Below are 21,174 nucleotides of genomic sequence, written 5' to 3' on the forward strand. Positions count from 1 at the left end.
GAAGGAAGAAGATTCGAGAAACAAAAATAACAGAGAGAGTGATGGAGAGAGAGAGAGAACAGACGGAACTACTGTTTCCTTTTTTTTCCGGCGAGAATCCGATCAGTAGCGAAGGGAGAGTAGCGCAGAAAGAGAGAAGATCAAGCGGAAGAAGTGAGGACGAAGTCGAAAAAATTGGAGGGAGCTTGAGATTCCGGCCAGAAACTGTGAAGTCGGTGCGAGATCTGTCATTGTTCTTGAGTTTTTTCGGCGAACCTTTAGCCGGAAGTAGTTTACAGGTCGTCGTCTGCTCGATTCTCGTCGGTTTCCTTCAATTTTTGGATAGATTTGGACGGGAAACACTAAAATTTGCCTGAATCCGACCCTTACTCGTCATGTCTTGGCTGCTGTCAACTCACTCGAGTTCGGTTTCAATCGGTCTCATTTTCTCTATAGGATTTTTAGGATGCTTCGGGTTTTATTCTTGATTTGAAATATGTTTAGGTGATGATTTTGGGTCACTGATTTGGTTTGCTCATTGTGAGGTTCTCCGATCGAGTATTTTGGTCTTCGGATTTCTTTATTATCGACAAGGATCAATTTCATCGAGGTTTATTTCTTCTAACCGAATCTTTAATTTATTTTGACTTTTGGTGATGTTGGGGGTGTGAATGATTTATTTGTTGCGTGTTTGATATGTTCGAATATGTGTTATGTGTTGGTTGATATTGGTTCCGGACTTTTAAAAGTGAATTGATAAATCGAAGCATGTTTAATTATATTGTTTGAAACAAATTTGGGGATGGGAATCGAAAAATTGATAAAAGTAAATATTTGATATTTTTGATACATTGTTGATGTTGAATGCGGTATGTTGTCGAGCGGGTAGGCAAACGTAGGCCGGGTAGGCGAAATTTAGGAATAAGTATTTTGTGGGATGTTGGAATGTGCGTGTGAATGTCTCTTTCTAGATTATCGTGTTTAATTAGATGTATTTATTTAGCCGAGGAATGCCCCGAGATCACTTGTATTTACTCACCGGGGAATGCCCCGACGTATCATGTTGGCGGAAAATGATCGTGATGAAGGCCCGCGGCGTCGGGTAAGGCATTGGAGCTTAGTCTAGATTTAGTTTAGACTAGGATTTATATTTTTTTGTATATCTTTCTATTTTTCGGACTGTATAATTGGACTAGGCTCTACGTTTTTGGACTGCTTTGTTTTGTTTATTTTTTGATTATTTTGCGTTCTTTTGTGTGGTTTATACATTTCATAATGCCAAAAATAGTCGATACACTCTACCAAGCGACCGTGGTTGAACCACGGGATCGAGGGGTGCCTAACACCTTCCCCTCGGTCAATAGAATTCCTTAGCCGGAATCTCTGTTCGCAAACCAGTTTAAAAGTCAAATGGTTTCGAAAAGGATTTTCCAAAGGTGACTTGGCACACCGGATTATGCCAAGTGGCGACTCTGAATAAAAAATGTAAATAATCCTTTTCCGAAACAAATTTTTGTTTCTTGTCACTTAAATAATAAAACTCTTTCGAACTTTAAAATATAAACATTTTTGGAGTACGCGTAATAAAGGGGTGTGACAATTGTTCTTTTTGATTCTTTTCCATGGAGACACTCTTTGAACCCACTATCATTTTTTCTTTTAGGGATATATTTTAAATTTTTTGTGATAAGTAAGTGATTTTTGCTGGTGCTATGTATAATTGCATGGTGCAAGTTGTTTTGTATGTGATAGCATGTGATTGTTGTGAATTACTACTTTTGAAACTCTTAGATAATGAATATGACTCATGAACTTTGTTGTCTTAATGTTAAATTCCTGAGATTTCTTGGTTGAGAGTCTATTATGATACTATTGATTTGAGAATATGTCATGTGTGAAGTGATACTAAATGATTATTATGGTAATATGAAAATTTTAAAATGCTTCTATTTCACCTAAAGATCTGATTTGACACTAAAAATACTCATGAACTATATGAAATGGAGCAAAAATACTCTTCATTAATTTTTGACTCAAAAATATCCCCTCGTTAAATTTTTAATTCAAAAATATTTCTATCGGAATGACACCAAACACATCATGTGGATAAAAAAATACCACAGGACTAGTTCACGTGAAAAATTACCTAATTAATATCACTAACCATCATCATTGCTTCTTTTTCTTCATCTTCGAGCATCAATTTCTCGAGTTCGATCATATCTAGTCCAGGTGCATTCTTTGAGATGAATGATTATGGACATAGAAATTATATTGATGTGTTGTGATGATTAATTATCTCAACTATTAATCCTTTATTTTCACAATTAGTGTCTTAATTAGGGGTAAGCGTTCGGTATTTGATTCGGTAGTTTCAAAATTCGGATTCGGTAATTCGGTAATCGGTATTTGAATGTAGATATCATATCTCATACTTATAAACATCGATTTAGTATTTCTGTAATCGGTAAATTAAATTTCAATTTGGTACAAATGTATATCATACTTATAAACATTGGAGATGTGCAAATGTACGTTTAAACTTCAAAGAGTATATCTAATAGAAATTCTATTTAGTATTCTTTTTATTACTTTTTACGAATATATTACCAAAGTCCAAGAGATTCTTTAGGATAACTAGTACTATTGTCTATTGGATTGGTTGGACACACACACATATATAAAATTCGATATTCGTTAAATACCGAATACCAAATGATATTAATATCTTGTAACAAATTCAATTTCGAATATCAAAATATTGAAATTTTACTCCCAAATACCATATCAAATATCAAATTACCGCATATCAATTATCAAAATTTTCAATTTGATTCGATAATTCGACTTTCGATATTTTAAGCAAGCCCTAGTATTAATTAGGTTCACCAACTCAAAATCTTGTTGTCAACTCTATATGATCAAATATTAGCAAGTCAGTGTATTGATCATAAGGTTCCTTTTTAACTATATTTATAAAATTTTGTCGAGAAACTGCCGCTCAAAGATTAAAACGAAGTCGGCAATGATTAATTTCTGTGCATCGTTAGTGTACAAAATATTCTATACTATCAGATAATTTGACCTGCTATTGTAGATTACCCAATTATTTACATAAAAATTGAAAAAGAAAAAATTAGGTAAACCTTCAATAGCAAGTTAAGTTTACCTGATAATGCAAAATACTTTATACACTGACGATGCACAAAACTTAAATTCTAATTTTTTGCGTGAAGCGGTCATGGGTCCTTTTTTTATCACGTGACATTCTTGGTGTTATTTTGTTAGATAAAGGAGTATTTTTGAGCTAAAAAACTAACGAATAATATAATTGCTCTATTTCAAATACTTCAGGAGTATTGTTGGCCCTTTTCCGTAGTGGTAATATGAATTTTTTAAAATAATTTTGTTTCATTAAAAGACCTGATGTGATACTACAAAATTTTAAGGAACACTCTCCGTTCCATATTAGTTATTCACTTTTCATTCTCTTAAAAATCATAAATAAAACAAATTGTTTTACTAATTTAGTTCTTTAGAAATATTTTTGAAAATTTACAAACTTATGTACACTTTCAAAAAGAAATAAATTGTAAGGATAAAATTAAAAATATTTTATTAATTCTCTCTTAATTTTATAAATGATAAATAACTTGAAATAAATATTTTACTATTATATATAGGCGAGGATGTTTAGCTTTTCGTCGTCCTCACAACCTTCAACTTTGCACATGGTGCTTACACGTTTGCTTGTTTCTGTAATATACTGATTTTGTTGTTGTTGTTGTTCTTAATTAATTTTTGACCTTTTAAGATTTCATTTATTTTAGTAAATTCAAACAATAATAATGACTTTTAAAATATTATATAAAAAAATGATAGTAATATTATAAAATATCTGATAGTCCTCACAAAATTAATATATAATTTAAAATTTAGAAATATTTAAAAATTATTAAACTATCTTTAACTAATATAATGAAACAAAAACAAATAAAATCAAGAATAGCAAAAAGTGAAAATAAATTACAAATATAAATATTAATATTGACACTAGCTTAGTACTACTAGACAATTAATATGATACGAAAGACGTGCCAAATATTTAGAAAGATGTATCATATATTACTCATTTTAGTAAATCAAATTGTATTATGACAATTGTGAAGCCTCGTCAGCATCATATATGGAGTAGTTACCTTTCTACATTCTGATAATAAATTATAGTGTCATTATTATTCGAGTGACTCAAAAGTACTTTCGTTTTACATTCAAACTTCTTAACACTTTACCTAAAAAAAAATAGTATTTAATAAAAATTTATTTTATTAAACTAATTTTATTAATTATGCATTAAAAATATAAATTTAATTATATATATTTTACATACTCATTTAATGATAGGAAAAATATGAGAAAAAATACAATAAACTTCTCTTGATTTTAAAATTTAAATCATTAAAATTAAATAAATATTTTTGACAAAACAACCAACTAATATGAAGAAGAGGGAGTATGTTGTTTGGACTTATAGCATGGTCAAGTTATTAGGAATAGTTTCGTTCATTTTTATTTGTTTAGTATTGATTTAGTATATCTCTTAAGAAACAACAAATATATAAAATGATAATTTTATTTTATCGCTCTTTGAAAATAATAAATTTAATATTTTAAGAAATAAATTAAAAATAATAATATTTTTAATAAATATAAATGAAAAAACTAGTTTGATAAGGTGGATGAAAATAGTGTAGGACTAAAATTCAGGGTTCATTCAAACCCTCTTTGTCAGAAAATTATACTATTTTTATATGATCAAAAATATTTTTATGTATATATTAGATATTAAATTTCTTTTTGATTAATCCGTATATTTACTTTTGAACCGCCTCAACAAAAATAAAAGTCAATTTTTTCACACCAAAGCCACGTAGTTTTGATTGGTACATCAAGCACATGTACAATGACCCAATTAAAGTCGTATAATGACCATTGTTTTTGTTTTCATTTTCCATTTTTCTTTTTAATATTGCCACTGCCAGCTCACCCTATAAGACTGATGATCTCATAAAATTATTAATTGTTTGATTTTTGGAGTACTCTAACAAAAAAGAAAAAGAGAAAATGCTCAATTTCCATCTTGAACTATACACGAAATTATTGAGATATACTTAAATTTTAGGATGGTCATATTACTCCTGACTAATTAAAATCGTATTATCCGAAATTGCGAGTCAAATGAAAGTTCGAATATGAATAATTAGTCCAGAAGGTAATAGGACCCTCCTAAAAATTTGATATGTCTCATCAATTTCATGTATAATTCAGGACGGAAACAGATCATTTTTCAGAAAAAAATGGTAGGGAAAATACTAAGGAAGGGTATAAATTCATGATTTATCATATTTTTATAATACCAATTAGAAACAAAGAGCCAATAATCAAATCATCCTACCAGCAACAAAAAAAAATAAAAATAGTATAAGTTGTGTACAGCTCCAAAAATATTTGGAAATAGAAATAAATAAAAAATCCTATATCGTCACTCTCCAGCTGTACATTTTTTCCATAATTATGTTTGTGTTTACAAATCCAGATCCTGACCTAATTTAATTCGCACCATCAAGAAAATTAATCCAAAACTGTAACATTAAAAAAAAATAGAAAAAAAATTAAAAAAACAATAAAAATGTTTATATATGTGTTGAACATGATGAGTTGGAACTTAGAAATAGTGAAACGCTCTGCTCGCGTGCCTGTTCTTAATTTTACTTTTTCTTCGGATTAAATTATAACAATCATTTAATAGAGTACTAAGGTAAACTAAGTATGTTATAATTATTTTTTTTAATTATCTTAATTTGGGACGAATAATTTAGAACGGAGGAAGTTTATTTTTATTTGTTCAATAATGATTTAGTATATATCTTAAGAAACAACAAATATAATAAAATTATAATTTTATTATATCGCTTTTTAAATATAATAAATGTAATATTTTAAGAAATAAATTTAAAATAATTATATTTTTAATAAAGATAAACAAAAAAATAGTTCGGTAAGATGTATAAAAATAGTGCAGAATATGATGTATTAGTAATGTTTGCATTAATAATTCTGATATTAGTCATACTTGTGTTAGTTATCCCTATATTTTTTCTTGTATAATCTTGTTTCGATATATTAAAAATAACATGTGTTATTTAATTTCTAAAAGGAAATATTATTTACAAAAATACTCCAAGGAACTTGGAGTTGGCGCCCACATAACGAATTGTTTGCGTACCAAGCCATCCTAAATTTTCATACTATTAGGTATACTAGTTTAGGTGTACGCGTCTCATAACTAAATTCAACATTTTTTGAATATGTAGAGATGGAGAATTTATTTAATTAAACTTAACCTTTACCAAAAAAAATTTTCAAAGCCGATCGACATTCATCTACCACCTGTAAACTGCAACAAAACAATACGATAACAAAGACATCACCGCAATACAATTAAATCTTACCTTTAAACAAAAAATTTTCAAAGTCGTCCGACACTCATCCACCACCCGTAAACTATAACAAAATAATACGATACTAGAGATATTAAAATAATACAATTAAAACTAACCTTTGCACACTAAAAAATTCCCAAAAACAGAAATATCAAAACAATACAACCAAACCAAATATTTAACTAAAAAAAAAATCCTCAAAGCCGACCGACATTCATCTAGCACCTGTAAATTCATCTACGACCTATAAATTACAACAAAATAATATAATAGTGATCACAAAACTTCAATTTTGATGAAAATAATTTCTTTCTGAGTGATATTTCTTTAGAAGTAGTGGTATGAACTGCGTACAATCTACCCTCCCAGACTCCACTTATGTGGGAATATACTGAGTTTGTCGTTGTTGTAATTTCTTTCTGAGTGAAAATTTTGACCCTAAATAATGAATTGAATGAAAAGATGATATATAAACAAATACGTTGAATTCTATTATGTTGATAAAAATAGAGGAGCGGTTGAGGATTAGAAAATTAACGACCCACCAATCTAGACATGCACCGAATCAAGTTGATGAGCATCAATCATATTTTTTTCAATAGGTAAATCGATTTCTTTTCTGGTTTAGCGTGCGCCTCAATATTAATAGGTAAATCGATTTCTTTTCTAGTTTAGCGTGCGTCTCAATATTAATATTTATAGAAATATTTACTTAATAGAGTTCTGTTTAGAAGAATTTTTCTAATTGACCAGTACAAAGAAAAATATTAATTAATTCTCCTTCCATATATTTTAGGAGTTTATATATATATATGTATAACAAAAAATTGTTCCTAAAATTTTCCTTAAAAAATTGTCATATGTAATTATTTTAATATAAATTTTATTATATATATATATATATATATAATTCCCTTTTCCTAAAAGTTTCCTTAAAAATCTGTCATACGTATTTTCTTAATATAAAAAAAAACTGTTCCTAAAACTTTCCTTAAAAACCTTTCATACATAATTTTTTTAATATAAATTTATTTTTTATTCTTTTCCCTTTCCACACACACATATATATATATATAAAATTTTATACTAAAAATCTGCCCTACGTATTTTTTAAATATAAATTTTATTTTTTATTATTTTTTTTCCTTTCCATAGATAGAGTTCGAAAAAATTGGCACATTACATTTAATTCCTTATAGGTATGAAATTCTTCCTTTCTTTTCTTTTTTCCCTATTCTAAATATGTGAATAATAATTTAATGATAATTATTTTTTTAAAAAGGTGAAAAGACGATTTTGTCTATTGAGGAGTATTTTAATGAAGGGCAAAAAGTTCAAATCACTTTTTAAGGGCCTTCAATACAGAAATATCAAAACAATACAACCAAACCTAATATTTACCTAAAAAAAATTCCTCAAAGACGATCGACATTCATCTAGCACCTGTAAATTCATCTACGACCTGTAAACTACAGTAAAATAATACAATAATGATCACAAAACTTCAATTTTGATGAAAATAATTTCTTTCTGAGTGAAAATTTTAACCCTAAAGAATGATTTAAATGAAAAGATGATATATAAACAAACACGTTGAATTCTATTATGTTGATAAAAAAGTGGAGAGGTTGAGGATTAGAAAATTAACGATCCATCAATCTAGATATGCAACCGAATCAAGTTGATGAGCATAAATCATATTTTTTCAATAGGTAACCGATTTCTTTTCTAGTTTAACGTGCGCCTCAATATATATATATATATATATATATATATATATAAAATCCCTTTTTCCTAGAAGTTTCCTTAAAAATCTGTCATACATATTTTCTTAATATAAAAAAAAATGTTCCTAAAACTTTCCTTAAAAACCTTTCATACATGATTTTTTTTAATATAAATTTTATTTTTTATTCTTTTCCCTTTCCACATATATATATATATAAAAATTTTCCTAAAACTTTCCCTAAAAATCTACCATACGTATTTTTTAAATATAAATTTTGTTTTTTTTTTATTTTTTTTCCCTTTTCATAGATATAGTTTGAAAAAATTGGCACATTACATTTAATTCTTTGTAACTATGAGATTCTTCCCTTTTTTTTTTCCCTATTCTAAATATTTGAATAATAATTTAATGTTAATTATTTTTTTTTAAAAAAAAGTGAAAAGACGATTTTGTCTATTGAGGAGTATTTTAATGAAGGACAAAAAGTTCAAATCACTTTTTTAAGGGTCTTCACACTTTTAATATATTGTAGATTATAGATATAGATTATAGATTATAGATGGACCTTAATACCAAAAAGATTATATAATTAATGTTTGTATTATTTATACATAAATTGCAAAAATATATTAAATAAAATATTAATAATACACAAAACAAACACATATCTTTTTCTTTTTTTTCTAAATACACTACCAAACGACCAAGTGAATTGGTGGCATGCAATTAGATTTTGTTTTTTTTTGGCTTTATATAAATAAAAAGATACGTATATTGTAGTAGCAAATTCCAAAAGGATTTGGTAATCCTCCTATTATGTATGATATAATTTTATTTTAATCGAGTGGAGCTTCTGATCACTCATGTTAATGGATAATGTTTATTAGCTTTATAAAATAAATTAATTTTAGAGATTTGTTTCATTAGCACGTAGGTAAGTCCATTAGAACAATTGGAACAGATAATTAATCCAACAAAAACTAATTAACAATATAATTCCACAAGTAGAATTATGATTGTGTAAAATATACAAAGATTAAATCTCTATCATTATGGTAATTCCACCAGTAGATCACTCCCACCATCTCCAATTTTGTATCATGTTCTTCTTTTACACGGTATTAAGAAAACATTATTTAAGAAGAAGTTTACATTAATTACTTTTATCCGTATATCTTTACTTGTTCACATTTTTATTAATATAGAGATTAAGAAATAATAAATGATAGAGATAGTTTTATCGTATTATCTTGTAAATATAATTAATAAATTAAATATAATATTTTAAAAAATACATTGAATAATAAATCGTATTAAGAAACAGTAATTGTTAGGGGTAGTTTTAGTATATCACCTTTGAATATAATAAATATAATGTCATGAGAAATGCATTGGGCAATAACTTTACTTATCGAATTTGAAAATCATGAGATAAATTATCATTTTATTATGGTCTAGCATATCCTTGTTATCAATTATAGTCATTATTCAATGTATTTTTCAAACCATTAAATTTATAATATTTAAAGTGTGATATAGTAAAATTACTCTTTTATTTATTATTTCTTATGAGATGTGTCAAATCAGATATGAATAAGTAAAGATAAACGAAGGGATCAGAGTAGGGGCGCAACTACATTTAGGATAGGGAGCTCATCCGAAACCCCTTTGATAAAAACATATACTATATAAATATGATTAAAATTATTTTTTACGTATATATAATAAATATTAAACCCCTTCGATTAGCTCGTATGTTCACTCGTGAATCCGTTGACGATTTCCTGACTCCGCCACTCAAACAGAGGATATGCCTTAAGACAGTCATTCTTTCATTGAATATTAATCATTCCACCACTATATTTATACGTCATCTCTTCATGATCTAGGTGCTTGTAGTTTCCAAAACACTACTAAGAATAAAATAAGAGAGAAATAATTCATTTGTCTTGAATTTTTAAAATACAGTAATTAATATTTGTAGAAATTCTGACATATAATTATTGGTATTAATTATCTCGACTTTTTTATTATAATTAATTTTTTTTTAGGTATCATAATTGAGTTTTTCTTTAGGAAAAGGAAAACCTAAATTTTCCATATGGCTAATCTATATTTTTGTATCTAGGAAAAGATTATAAACTCTATAAATAGAGATTCCATTCTTCTAATTTAACAGCATTCACAATGTAGTCCTAGAAGTTGAGAGTATCGTTTTGGGGAGACTTTGGAGACACAAGTATTGGTGTTGCGGTGTCACTTGTGTGAACCTCTTTTTATTCTGAGGGATTGTGTGAGATTATCTCTCTTGACAGTTTCTACTCCCTTTTATATAGTGAATTGCTCATCTCTTTTTGTGGACGTAGGTCGATTGACCGAACCACGTTAAATTACTGTGTCTCTTTTATTGTATTTCTTGTTTGTCTTCTTATTTGACATCTACTTTCGAGGTTTACTTTACTAGCTTCTGCATGACACCTGATTATTTTGATCCTAACAATAATTTGAGACAGATAATCCTAAATTGGAAAAAACGCTTTGGATAACTACTTTTTTTTTTTTTTTTGGTTAATTGGATAAATACTACTATCACTTGACAACTTGTCCAAAGTGCACTATAAAATACCTCATTACCATATGGAATCAAATATCAAATTAAAGCTAGAAAAATCATTTTAGAGAGAGAAAAGTATCATGAGCCAATTAGCCATGATGGATACTACAATTAAACGTCCATTGGCAAATTATCACAAAAGTGTTTGGGGAGAATATTTTCTCTCCTACACTCCTCAACTAACAGTATGTTTACGTACATACTCATATATGTCTTGTTTTTTTTTTTTTTTAGTGATATAGGCTTCGTGGTAGTTTGGTGTATCGTATTTGTTTCTCTCTGTTCATACCATAAGTAATAGCATTAGTACTCGTAGTTTCTTATCCTACGATTTTTGTTACCTCCCGTAGCTATATGTGTTCCGATTATCGCATTTTTATGTCTTTTTTTTTGGCTATTGTTATTGTTATTTTATATGTCTTGAGTTGGGAGTCTATTAAAAACAACTTTTCTACTTTGTCTGAGGTAGTGGCATGGACTACGTACACTTTACACTCCAGAGACCTCACTTTGCGGGAATACACTGGATATGTTGTTGTTGTTATTGTTGCTTGCTTTTTCGAATGCTATGTAACCTATTATTTGCTATGTATGTCCTCTTTACTTTTGTAGTATTATTTTTTCAAATTGTTTGATATGCATTTAGTGGCGGAGCCAAGATGTTCATTAAGGGGGTTCGAAAGTGCACACACAAACTAGCCGAAGGGGGTTCAACATATACTGTATATACATAAAAAATAATTTTAACCATATATAAATAGTGTAATTTTTCGTCGGCGCCCTGGATATATGTTAGATCTGCCACTGTATGCATTATTTGAGTAGAGGTCTTTCGAAAATAATCTCTCTATTTCCACGAGGTAGGGTAAAGATATGCGTAAACTCTGCTCTTTCTATACTTCACCCATATAACTACTCTGAATAACATTGCATGCATTTGCTGCTATTTTATGAAAAGATAGTACAACAATACTAACGATTAATTTTTTGGGCAGGAAATTAGTAGCCAAGAAAAAGATGAAGTTGAAGAGTTGAAAGAAAAAGTGAGGCAAATGTTAGTGGAAACTCCTGATAATAGTATACAAAAACTTGTCTTGATTGATGCAATCCAACGATTGGGAGTGGGATATCATTTCGAAAATGAAATCAAAACATCTATTCAGAATATTTTTGATGAGTCCGAACAAAATAAAAATGAAAATGATGACGACGATCTTTACGTTGTTGCTCTTCGTTTTAGACTAGTCAGACAGCAAAGGCATTACATGTCTTCTGGTATCGCTTCTCTTCTCTATTTGTCCTATGCAATATTAATGTTATTCTGCTCGACGAGATAAATTTAGAATTTAATCTTTATGAATTCAAAAGTTTCACTAAACGCATAGTATAATATTTATAGTACTTAGTTGAGACTTGGTCCCATATCCTGATCCCCTTATTTCATCAAAATGTTTGACATGTTTTTTTAGCTGAGAGTCTTTTATAAACAATCTTTCTATCTCTACGAGGTAGAGGTAAGGTCTGTAGTCGCTCTATTCTTTCTAAATTTGACTTGTAGGATTACATTGGATATATTGTTGTTGTTGTTAGATGAGGCTTTACCTTGTGGGTGATTATTCGGTGATGTCTTTGATTTCGAATATTTATAAATAATTTATAATATTACCTTCTGGGTATAACAACAACAACAAACCCAGTGTATTCCCACATAGTGAGGTCTGGGGAGGGTAAGATGTATGCAGTCCATACCTTTAACTCTAAAGAAGTAGAAAGACTGTTTCCGATAGACCTTCTAGCTGTCTTATTTTATTTATTATCTAGCGTTGTGTGTCTGATTTTTGTTGTGTGTTTTTATGTTTTTCGTTTGTTTGTTTGATTATACTGTTATCTGTCCTGAGACAGGGGTCTATCGAAAACAACTTCATCTGAGGTAGTGGTATGGACCCTCTCCTGACTTGTTGTTGTTGTTAAAACTTAAAACTAAAAAAGAGCATATTCAAGTTAAATTAGCTTAGAGGTAATTCAATTACAAACGAAAGAGTAAATCACATTATCTTTATTCCCACTTATAGTTAGATGTGTAATTACGCACAATAATTTACATCTATTTGTGAATACTCTTAATTAGAAATCAATTAGAAAAATAATTATCCAGACGAGTATTAGATTTCTTGTACGTATGTTATCTTATCTTCATTCCCACTAATAATTAAATGTGTAATTACATATGCACACTAAAATTTAATTTGTGAATACTCTTAGTTAGAAATCAATTGGAAAAATAATTATCTGGACGAGTATTAATTTCTTGTACGTATGTCATCTTTTGTGGAGATATAACTATTATTAGAGCCACCAACATGGGTTGTGGTGCAGTAGATAGGGTTGTTTCACCCTTAACCAGAGGTCAAGGATTCGACCCTGGGTATGGAGAAAACTCTGTTGGAAGCGCTGCCACCTTAATGGGCCCTGCAACGCGCAATCCAGATTAGTCGGGGTTCCAATGCGAGCACCGGATGGGAAACCAAAAAAACTATTATTAGAGCCAAAACTTCAAGATGAAATCCATCATCTTTTCAAAACCTATCATATCAAATTCGATCATCAAGAATTAAATGATATTTGTATATATGTATGTATGTACGTATGTGTATTAATACGTATACACGTGCACGCGCACACACACATCCCCACGCACGCGCGCCGCGCGCACACATGTGTATGTACATATATGTGAAGAATGTATATGTATATGTGAGTGCAAGTCCAATATATATACTTCCATTGATTGGGCATATATGTCTTTTTGAATCGTTTTCTATCTCACCATGATAATAATGAATCAGATGTGTTCAAGAAATTCACTAACCATGATGGCAAGTTCAAGGAAACTCTTACTAAAGATGTGTTAGGATTATTAAGTTTATACGAAGCAGCACATGTAAGAGTACACCATGAAGACATTCTTGAAGAAGCTCTAACTTTTACCACCACTCATCTCGAGTCCATGGGCCCTAAATTGGACAACTCACTCAAGGCCCAAGTTAGTGAAGCCTTGATCCGGCCCATTCATACAAATGTACCAAGAGTGGCAGCAAGAAAATACATGCCTATATACGAAAACATCGAATCACATGATGGTTTGCTTTTGAAATTTGCAAAATTGGATTTCCACATTTTGCAAAAGGTGCATCAAAGAGAGCTTAGCGAACTTACAAGGTATGTACATGTATAAATATCCTCTTTAACAAATCGTACGAATATGGTATACAGTTCGTGTGATATAATATACATCTTATATACATATATAGGTGGTGGAAAGATCTCGATCATGCAAATAAATATCCATATGCAAGAGACAAATTGGTGGAGTGTTACTATTGGGCAATAGGGGTGTATTTTAGGCCTGAACAAAGACATGCAAGAAGAACGATAACAAAATTAATCGTTATCATCACCATCACCGATGATCTCTATGATGCTTATGCAACTTATGACGAACTTGTGCCTTTCACCGAAGCAATTGAGAGGTGAATAACTATATGTATAAACTTAATTACTCCACGCTACCTTGTTGAGTAAGTAAGAAATATATAAGTGTTATTTATGCTTGTGCAGATGTGACATTAGTGCTTTGGATTTGATATCGCCCTATATGAGACCTCTTTATCAAGTCTTTTTAGATTATTTTGATGAAATGGAAGAGGAATTGGCCAAACGTGGTATAGCAGACTATGTTAACTATGCAAAACTTGAGGTAATTAAGCTTTCTATATATGTATGAATATGTATATATGTATGGAAATGTATCTGTACACACATATATAATGTATATATACGTATACACACACATATAACCCTTGTAATATGCATTTTCAGACGAATAAGTGGACGAAAAGCTATCTTAAGGAAGCGGAATGGTTGAGAGATGGCGTTATTCCAAAATGTGAGGACTACAAGAGAAATGCTACTATAACAGTTTCCAATCAGTTGATTCTGATAACTTGTTTGATTGTTGCTGAGGAATTTATATCCAAAGAGACTTTCGAATGGGTAATAAATGAGTCTCTTGTTCTTCCAGCTTCATCAATAATCAACAGATTGAAGGACGATATTATTGGACATGAAGTAAGTATATATACATATTATTTGAACTCAATAAAACAAATGTTGAAACATCATACTATACTAAAATGTATTATATTTGATGTAGCACGAACAACAAAGAGAACATGGAGCTTCATTCATCGAATGCTACATGAAAGAATATAGAGCTTCAGAACACGAGGCGTGTGGTGAGGCTTGGAGGCAAATCGCGAATGCATGGAAAGACATAAACGTGGAGTATTTACGTGCTACTAAAGTACCAACGTTTGTCCTGGAACCTGCCTTAAATCTTTCACGCGTCGTATATATTCTCCAAAAAGATGATTTTACAGATTCACAAAGCTTCCTTAAAGACGTAATCACCATGATGTTTGTGGACTCTGTCTATAGTACATCATAAATGTACATTTGAAGCAATTTTTTTTGGGAGGGGGGGTTGCTGCTTTAATTCTATTAATGTTTGCATGAGTTCTGTATTTTCACTCATATTTCTTCTACTCTATTTGAATAGTTGTTATGTATTATTTCCTAATGTGTCGTATTGTATGGTATTTTGTTGTATTGTTTTAATGATCAATAAAGTGTTTGAATAGATTGTGTCGTTTTCCGTTGTTATAGAATGTTGCATCCATATTTGCCCCGGGGCAGATCTATGTGGAATTTTGTGGTGCTCCGGCATCCGTTAAATAAACCCGACGCAGAGACTAGGTATAATTATGAAGCAATATATAAAAATTGACATAGGATTGACAAAAGCATCTTGCAAACCCAGAAGACAGTTGGGTGCTTTGGTTTTCAGGCAAAATTTTAAAGCTTCGCCGCTCATCATTCCATTTTTTTAACTAAAAAAAAGTGTGTGCGCGCGCATTTGTACTATGTCATCTTTAACAACTTATGTTAAAAGAAAATAAGGCACCCACGATTCCTAAATCTTGGGTCCGTCACTGTACTATATGTATATTTGCCTTAACAGTTCTGAATTTCTGCTGCATGAAGAAATTAATTAAGACTGTGACATATGAAGCTCATGAGTGAAAACATAATTCTATGTGAATTTCATCATTAAAGATGATTATGTGGTAGCCTGATGAATCACCAACAACATAGGGGGTTTTCTCAGAGGCCGAGTCAGCCCTTTTTAGGGGTTCTTCCGAACCCTGTTCGACGGAAAAATATACTATTTATACATGACTAAAATTATTTTTATGTAGTTATAGTAGGTGTTGAACTCCCTTCGACTTAATTTTCTTTGAATATTGATGTCACGATCCAAATGGCCATGAGTGGCACCCACACTAACCTTCCTATGGGAGAACTATCTAAATCAAACTATTACCCAATTACTTAGTCAATATTAAAAGAATATTTTCATAAAACCATCTTAACAATAATAATCTGGGATTAATCATTAGTAGCGGGGAAACCAAACAATTTACTAACTGAAATTCCTAAGATCCGAAAGTCATCGTACAAGAACTACTAACAAAGATCATGTCTAAAGAGATATTCCAAAATAAAATAAATAATGTTTTATTTCCCGAAAGATGGACAAGAACAAATAAGATGACCCATGGAAGCCTGGAGATGGAGTGCTCACTCTTGGATATCAAACTCTGGAGATGAGATCATGTATAAGCCTCTAGAATAATTTCTATACTCAACAAAAGAAGAGTACAGGGTAGTATCAGTACAAATCACTATGTTCTGGTAGGTATCATAGGTCAACTCAACTTAATAACATGTACACAATATAAATTAAATGACAAGTAGACAAACATCATCACATAACAAATTCTTAATGAATCAACAATAACAGGTCAAATAGTGCTCACAGACAAGCCACATAACCATCAAGATTATCAACCATAAAGTAAACATCCACAAAATCAACACAACTATGTACACACATGCTATGAGACTTATTTTTGCCCAAATAGTCATGACCTGCAGGGAACAATTTATGTTCATGTACTGTACCGGCGTGGTACCCGATCCATCATAAATATAAACGTACCGTCGTAGTACTCGATCCACCATAAATATAAACGTACCGTCGTAGTACCCAATCCAACATAAATATAAACATACCGGCGTGGTACCCGATCCAACATAAATATAAACAAGTATTATCAATATCAATTTACTCAACCTCACAGCATACAACACGATGTACCAAGTTTTCAAGTACACTTAGGACCCGTTTGGCCATGAACGTTCTTTTTTTCGAAAAATTTTTCCGGAGTTGGAAATTGTGGTGTTTGGCCATAAAAAATCGGAAAATAATTTCGAAAATTTTTTCTGAAAAGGGAAAACGGTTTTTTGTTGTTTTCACAATTTTTCAACTCCAATTCCAACTTTTATTATTATTACATATAACCCAAATCTTTTAAATTTTTACATAAAACTCTCCTTATAACATTAGTTTTTCAATATTAGAATATAGCAGTTTTAAAGAATAAGATAGTTATAATTTCAAACTTAATGCTATCCTAATTAATATATGTCTCTTTTTCTCTCTCATCATTATTTTTATTACTTATTTAATTTTCTCCCTTATTTAAGACATTATTTTACTGCTAATTTATATTTATACCCATAAATATATAAAGTATTATATTTATACTCATAAATATATAAAATATTATATTTATACCCATAAATATATAAAGTATTATATTTATAATAGAAATATACAAAGTATGTTATGTATAAAGTTTATACCATGTATATACCATATACACATATATAAATATACAAAGTATTAAGAAACATACTAAGCATATTTATAATATAAATATACAAAGTATGTTATATATGAAGTTTATACCATGTATATACCATATACACATATATAAAAATACAAAGTGTAAAGAAACATACTAAGCATATTTATATATTTATGGTATATGATATAATATATCATAAATATGCAAAGCAGGTTTTATATAGAAATAATTTATTCACACATAGTAAAATCTTTCATGTATAAGAAAATTAAAGAAATAAATTAGCGGCACCCTAAAATTTAATAACAACTCATCATTTTCTATTTTTTAGGAACGAAAAATGAAGGAAATAAATTAAATAAATTCCTAAAAAAAAATTATTTGAAAGATAATATTTGTTACCTAAAAAACAGGAAGCAGTGATCTGTTAATATAACATCCATATTTAAAAATTTTAAATATGAGCAAACGGCTATTAATATAAATATTATATATGTCATAATTGAAATTCATTAAATATGGCCATATGTAATTATTTTTATAATAGTGGCTAATTATGTTCTTTTTTCAATAGTAGGTAAATTTTAGTTGGGTGATTTTGATAGTTTGTCAAAGTTAGGGCATAAAATCATATTTAATTTTTTCTTTGCAAAAGTCTAAAAAAAATTTCAAAAAAGACATGGTCAAACACAACTCTAACTCCAATTTCAACTCCAACTCCAGAAAATTTTAGTTTTCATGGCCAAACGGCTATTTAAAGTCATAAGACAATTTCATAAAGTAAATTTTCAATAAACATTTATACACGAATCAACAATCTAAACATCAACAATTTCAAACATGTCCGAATACCAATCTACAAGTATCCAATTTAAGAGCATACACACAATTAAGTTGAGTCTAAACTCTAATTAAACTGTAACCTACCTCACTCGAAGAATCCGAATATCACTAGTCCACAAGTGTCTTATCCTTCCTTAAATTTTCAAAACGTTCCAAATCTGTTCAAACATATAATCCTTTTAAGAATACGAATTTAATAACACCCATTTATAAATTTTAACTCTAAAAATCCTAGGACTAAACCTTAATTTTATTGAGAAGTATAATAATTAATTTGATACGATAAACCATCACTTTTAAAACTAACAACAAAACACCAACGCCACTTTGATATTTGTGAAAAACTAAGAAAACAGCGAACAGTGGCCTGTGCCACTTTTGAATTCATGAAAAATCACTCCCTCCGTTCGGATCCTCTTTCCCTGACTTTCTCTTATTATGAGCCCGTTTGAATAAACTGAAAAAAACAAAAAAAAAATTTAAAAGTGCTCTTAAAATTGCTGAACTTATTTTAAAAATAAGCAGTTAAATGTTTGAATTAAAGTGCTGAAATTGAAAAAAAATTATTGATGTGTTTGGTAAATAATGACTATAAACACTTTTTTTTGTTAAAATGACTGACGTACCCTTATAACTGTTAATAATATAAAGAGTTGATTATTATTAATTTTTATTGCTAAAATGATTTAAATTAAAATTAATATATATTCTAATATATATATATATATATATATATATATATATATATATATATTACAAAAATATTTTCACGAATGACTATTAATTTATACGCTAAAAAGTTTTTTTTTGAAGAGTTTAAAAATGTTGAATATTTGTGTTTGAAAAATATAATTATATATTGAAAGATTATTTATTTCTTCATGGTTACGTTAAAATTTCGTATAAACAAGGTGTTTTTTTAATCAAAGTGGGGCTAATTAGCACATTTATTTCAATTAAGGTGGAATTGGAATAAGGTATAATTGCTAGGGGCAAAAAGATAATTTATTTGGTCAACTAAAATAAATTATAAGTTGTTAAAAAAAAAACTGGTTAGTGGGTGCTTCTATATTTTGGCTTAAAAAAAGCCAAATTCAATTTATTTTAAGCATTTAAAATTTTTACCAAACATATTTTTAAGCCAAAAAGTGCTTATAAGTTGGTCAATGCAAAACACCCACTATATTGCTATGTAAATGGTAAACTCTATTTATTTAAAATTATTCTTATATTGATCACTCAAGTAAATAAATTATTATTTTGATCTATTAAATTAATTATTTAAAATATTCAAAACTTTTAATATATCCTTACAAAAATCGGTACTACTCATCTCGTGTGTCATAATCCACATACACAAACTATGGAGAGCGCTAAAATAGCGAAGATGAGAAAATTTCACAAACAACCGAGAGGATCGTTACAATTGAACCCCCTTACTTGAAATCTTGACTCCGCCTCTAGATTTTCTTGAACTTGTTTTTTTTTTTTTTTCTGCTTTCGTCCTATATATATGAGACCACTTTATCATACCAAGTGTACTGTGTATACCATGTTCATGTGATTATTAAAGAGGATATATATATACAAGTCTATTAACGTGGTATCAAAGAGTATCAGTTGGGTATAGAGACTGCACGTACTTGCATAGAATTTTCTTTCTCCTTTTTTAAAAGTATATCAATATAGTATAAAAATGTATCATGTGGTATAAAAGTGTATCAATTAAGTATAGAGACTGCATGTGCCCAATTGAGCCAAATGACTAAAAAAAGAAATTAATTTAGCTAGATGGTTATAACTTATCCACCTTTTCAAATGTGGGCCATTTTTTTTTTAAAATGGCCAACTAATATCCTTTCCCCTATATAAATTGTATCTAAATTACATGGGCCAAAATGATCTAAATTGAGAAAGACTAGGAAATGACTATTATGTGGCATTAATATACCCCGACAGGACATTTCATGTCCATAGAACCAAACTTGTTTTTTCTTTTTCTTTTTTAAAAAGAGCTATATCATGTTTTTTTCCCAATTTTCAATCTCTTCCTCGTGTACTCTTCAGATGTGAAAGCCCAATTAATGGAGGTATATAACATGGACTTGCACATACATTTACATATTTCAATAATAGTCTTCTCACTTATTTCGGCATGACTCGAATACTCAATCTATCGATCATTGACGGAACTGATTAACCACTTGAGTAAGCCTTAACTCTTCGATCAAGTTTATTTGTTACATTTTTTTGTCTTTCTTTTATTCCTCTGTTGAAGCTCTCATCTTTTTACTTTCGTGGTGACTCAAAATTCACAAAATAAAAAAGAGCAGTTTGGCGCACTAAAACCTAGGATTCGGGAAAGGACCCTACCACAAAAATGTATTGTACGCAATCTTATATTGTATTTCTATCAGAGTTAAAAATAAAAGGTGCTTATTACTTACCATCCAAGCAACAATCTCTTCTTTAAAGTGATGGGAAAGAGAAAATAGGAAAGAGATTATAACATGGAGAATCGAACCTTACCACCAAGTGAGAGTAAAGGTAACTAGTTAATCAATCGAGCTACTAGGATTCTCTTCTCCTCCATCTCTTGTCTCGCGTTTTTCTTAACAGAGTTACTTAGATTATTATTTAAAGCTAAGTTGAATTATGTTAATTTAATAGTTT

General features: G+C 29.5%; 1 protein-coding gene across 1 annotated transcript; it reads left to right on the forward strand.

Annotated features, from left to right (window-relative positions):
• Positions 1 to 10,853: 10,853 nt before the first annotated feature.
• LOC107864345 (sesquiterpene synthase 14b) lies at positions 10,854 to 15,537 on the forward strand. Its single transcript, XM_047408892.1, has 7 exons — positions 10,854 to 11,010; positions 11,821 to 12,100; positions 13,672 to 14,044; positions 14,137 to 14,355; positions 14,444 to 14,582; positions 14,705 to 14,953; positions 15,039 to 15,537. Exons 1-7 carry the CDS (start codon positions 10,906 to 10,908, stop codon positions 15,330 to 15,332), a joined length of 1,659 nt encoding a protein of 552 aa, XP_047264848.1. The 5' UTR covers positions 10,854 to 10,905; the 3' UTR covers positions 15,333 to 15,537.
• Positions 15,538 to 21,174: the final 5,637 nt, after the last annotated feature.

This window comes from Capsicum annuum, chromosome 3 (assembly GCF_002878395.1).
Source record: "Capsicum annuum cultivar UCD-10X-F1 chromosome 3, UCD10Xv1.1, whole genome shotgun sequence".
NCBI classification, from domain to species: domain Eukaryota; kingdom Viridiplantae; phylum Streptophyta; class Magnoliopsida; order Solanales; family Solanaceae; genus Capsicum; species Capsicum annuum.

Excerpts from the sequence above, each read along its gene's own strand:
- LOC107864345 (XM_047408892.1), top strand. The coding sequence starts at position 10,906 with ATGAGCCAATTAGCCATGATGGATACTACAATTAAACGTCCATTGGCA. Across the intron at positions 14,583-14,704 it reads TTAACTATGCAAAACTTGAG|ACGAATAAGTGGACGAAAAG; the intron begins GTAATTAAGCTT and ends ATGCATTTTCAG. Across the intron at positions 14,954-15,038 it reads ACGATATTATTGGACATGAA|CACGAACAACAAAGAGAACA; the intron begins GTAAGTATATAT and ends TATTTGATGTAG.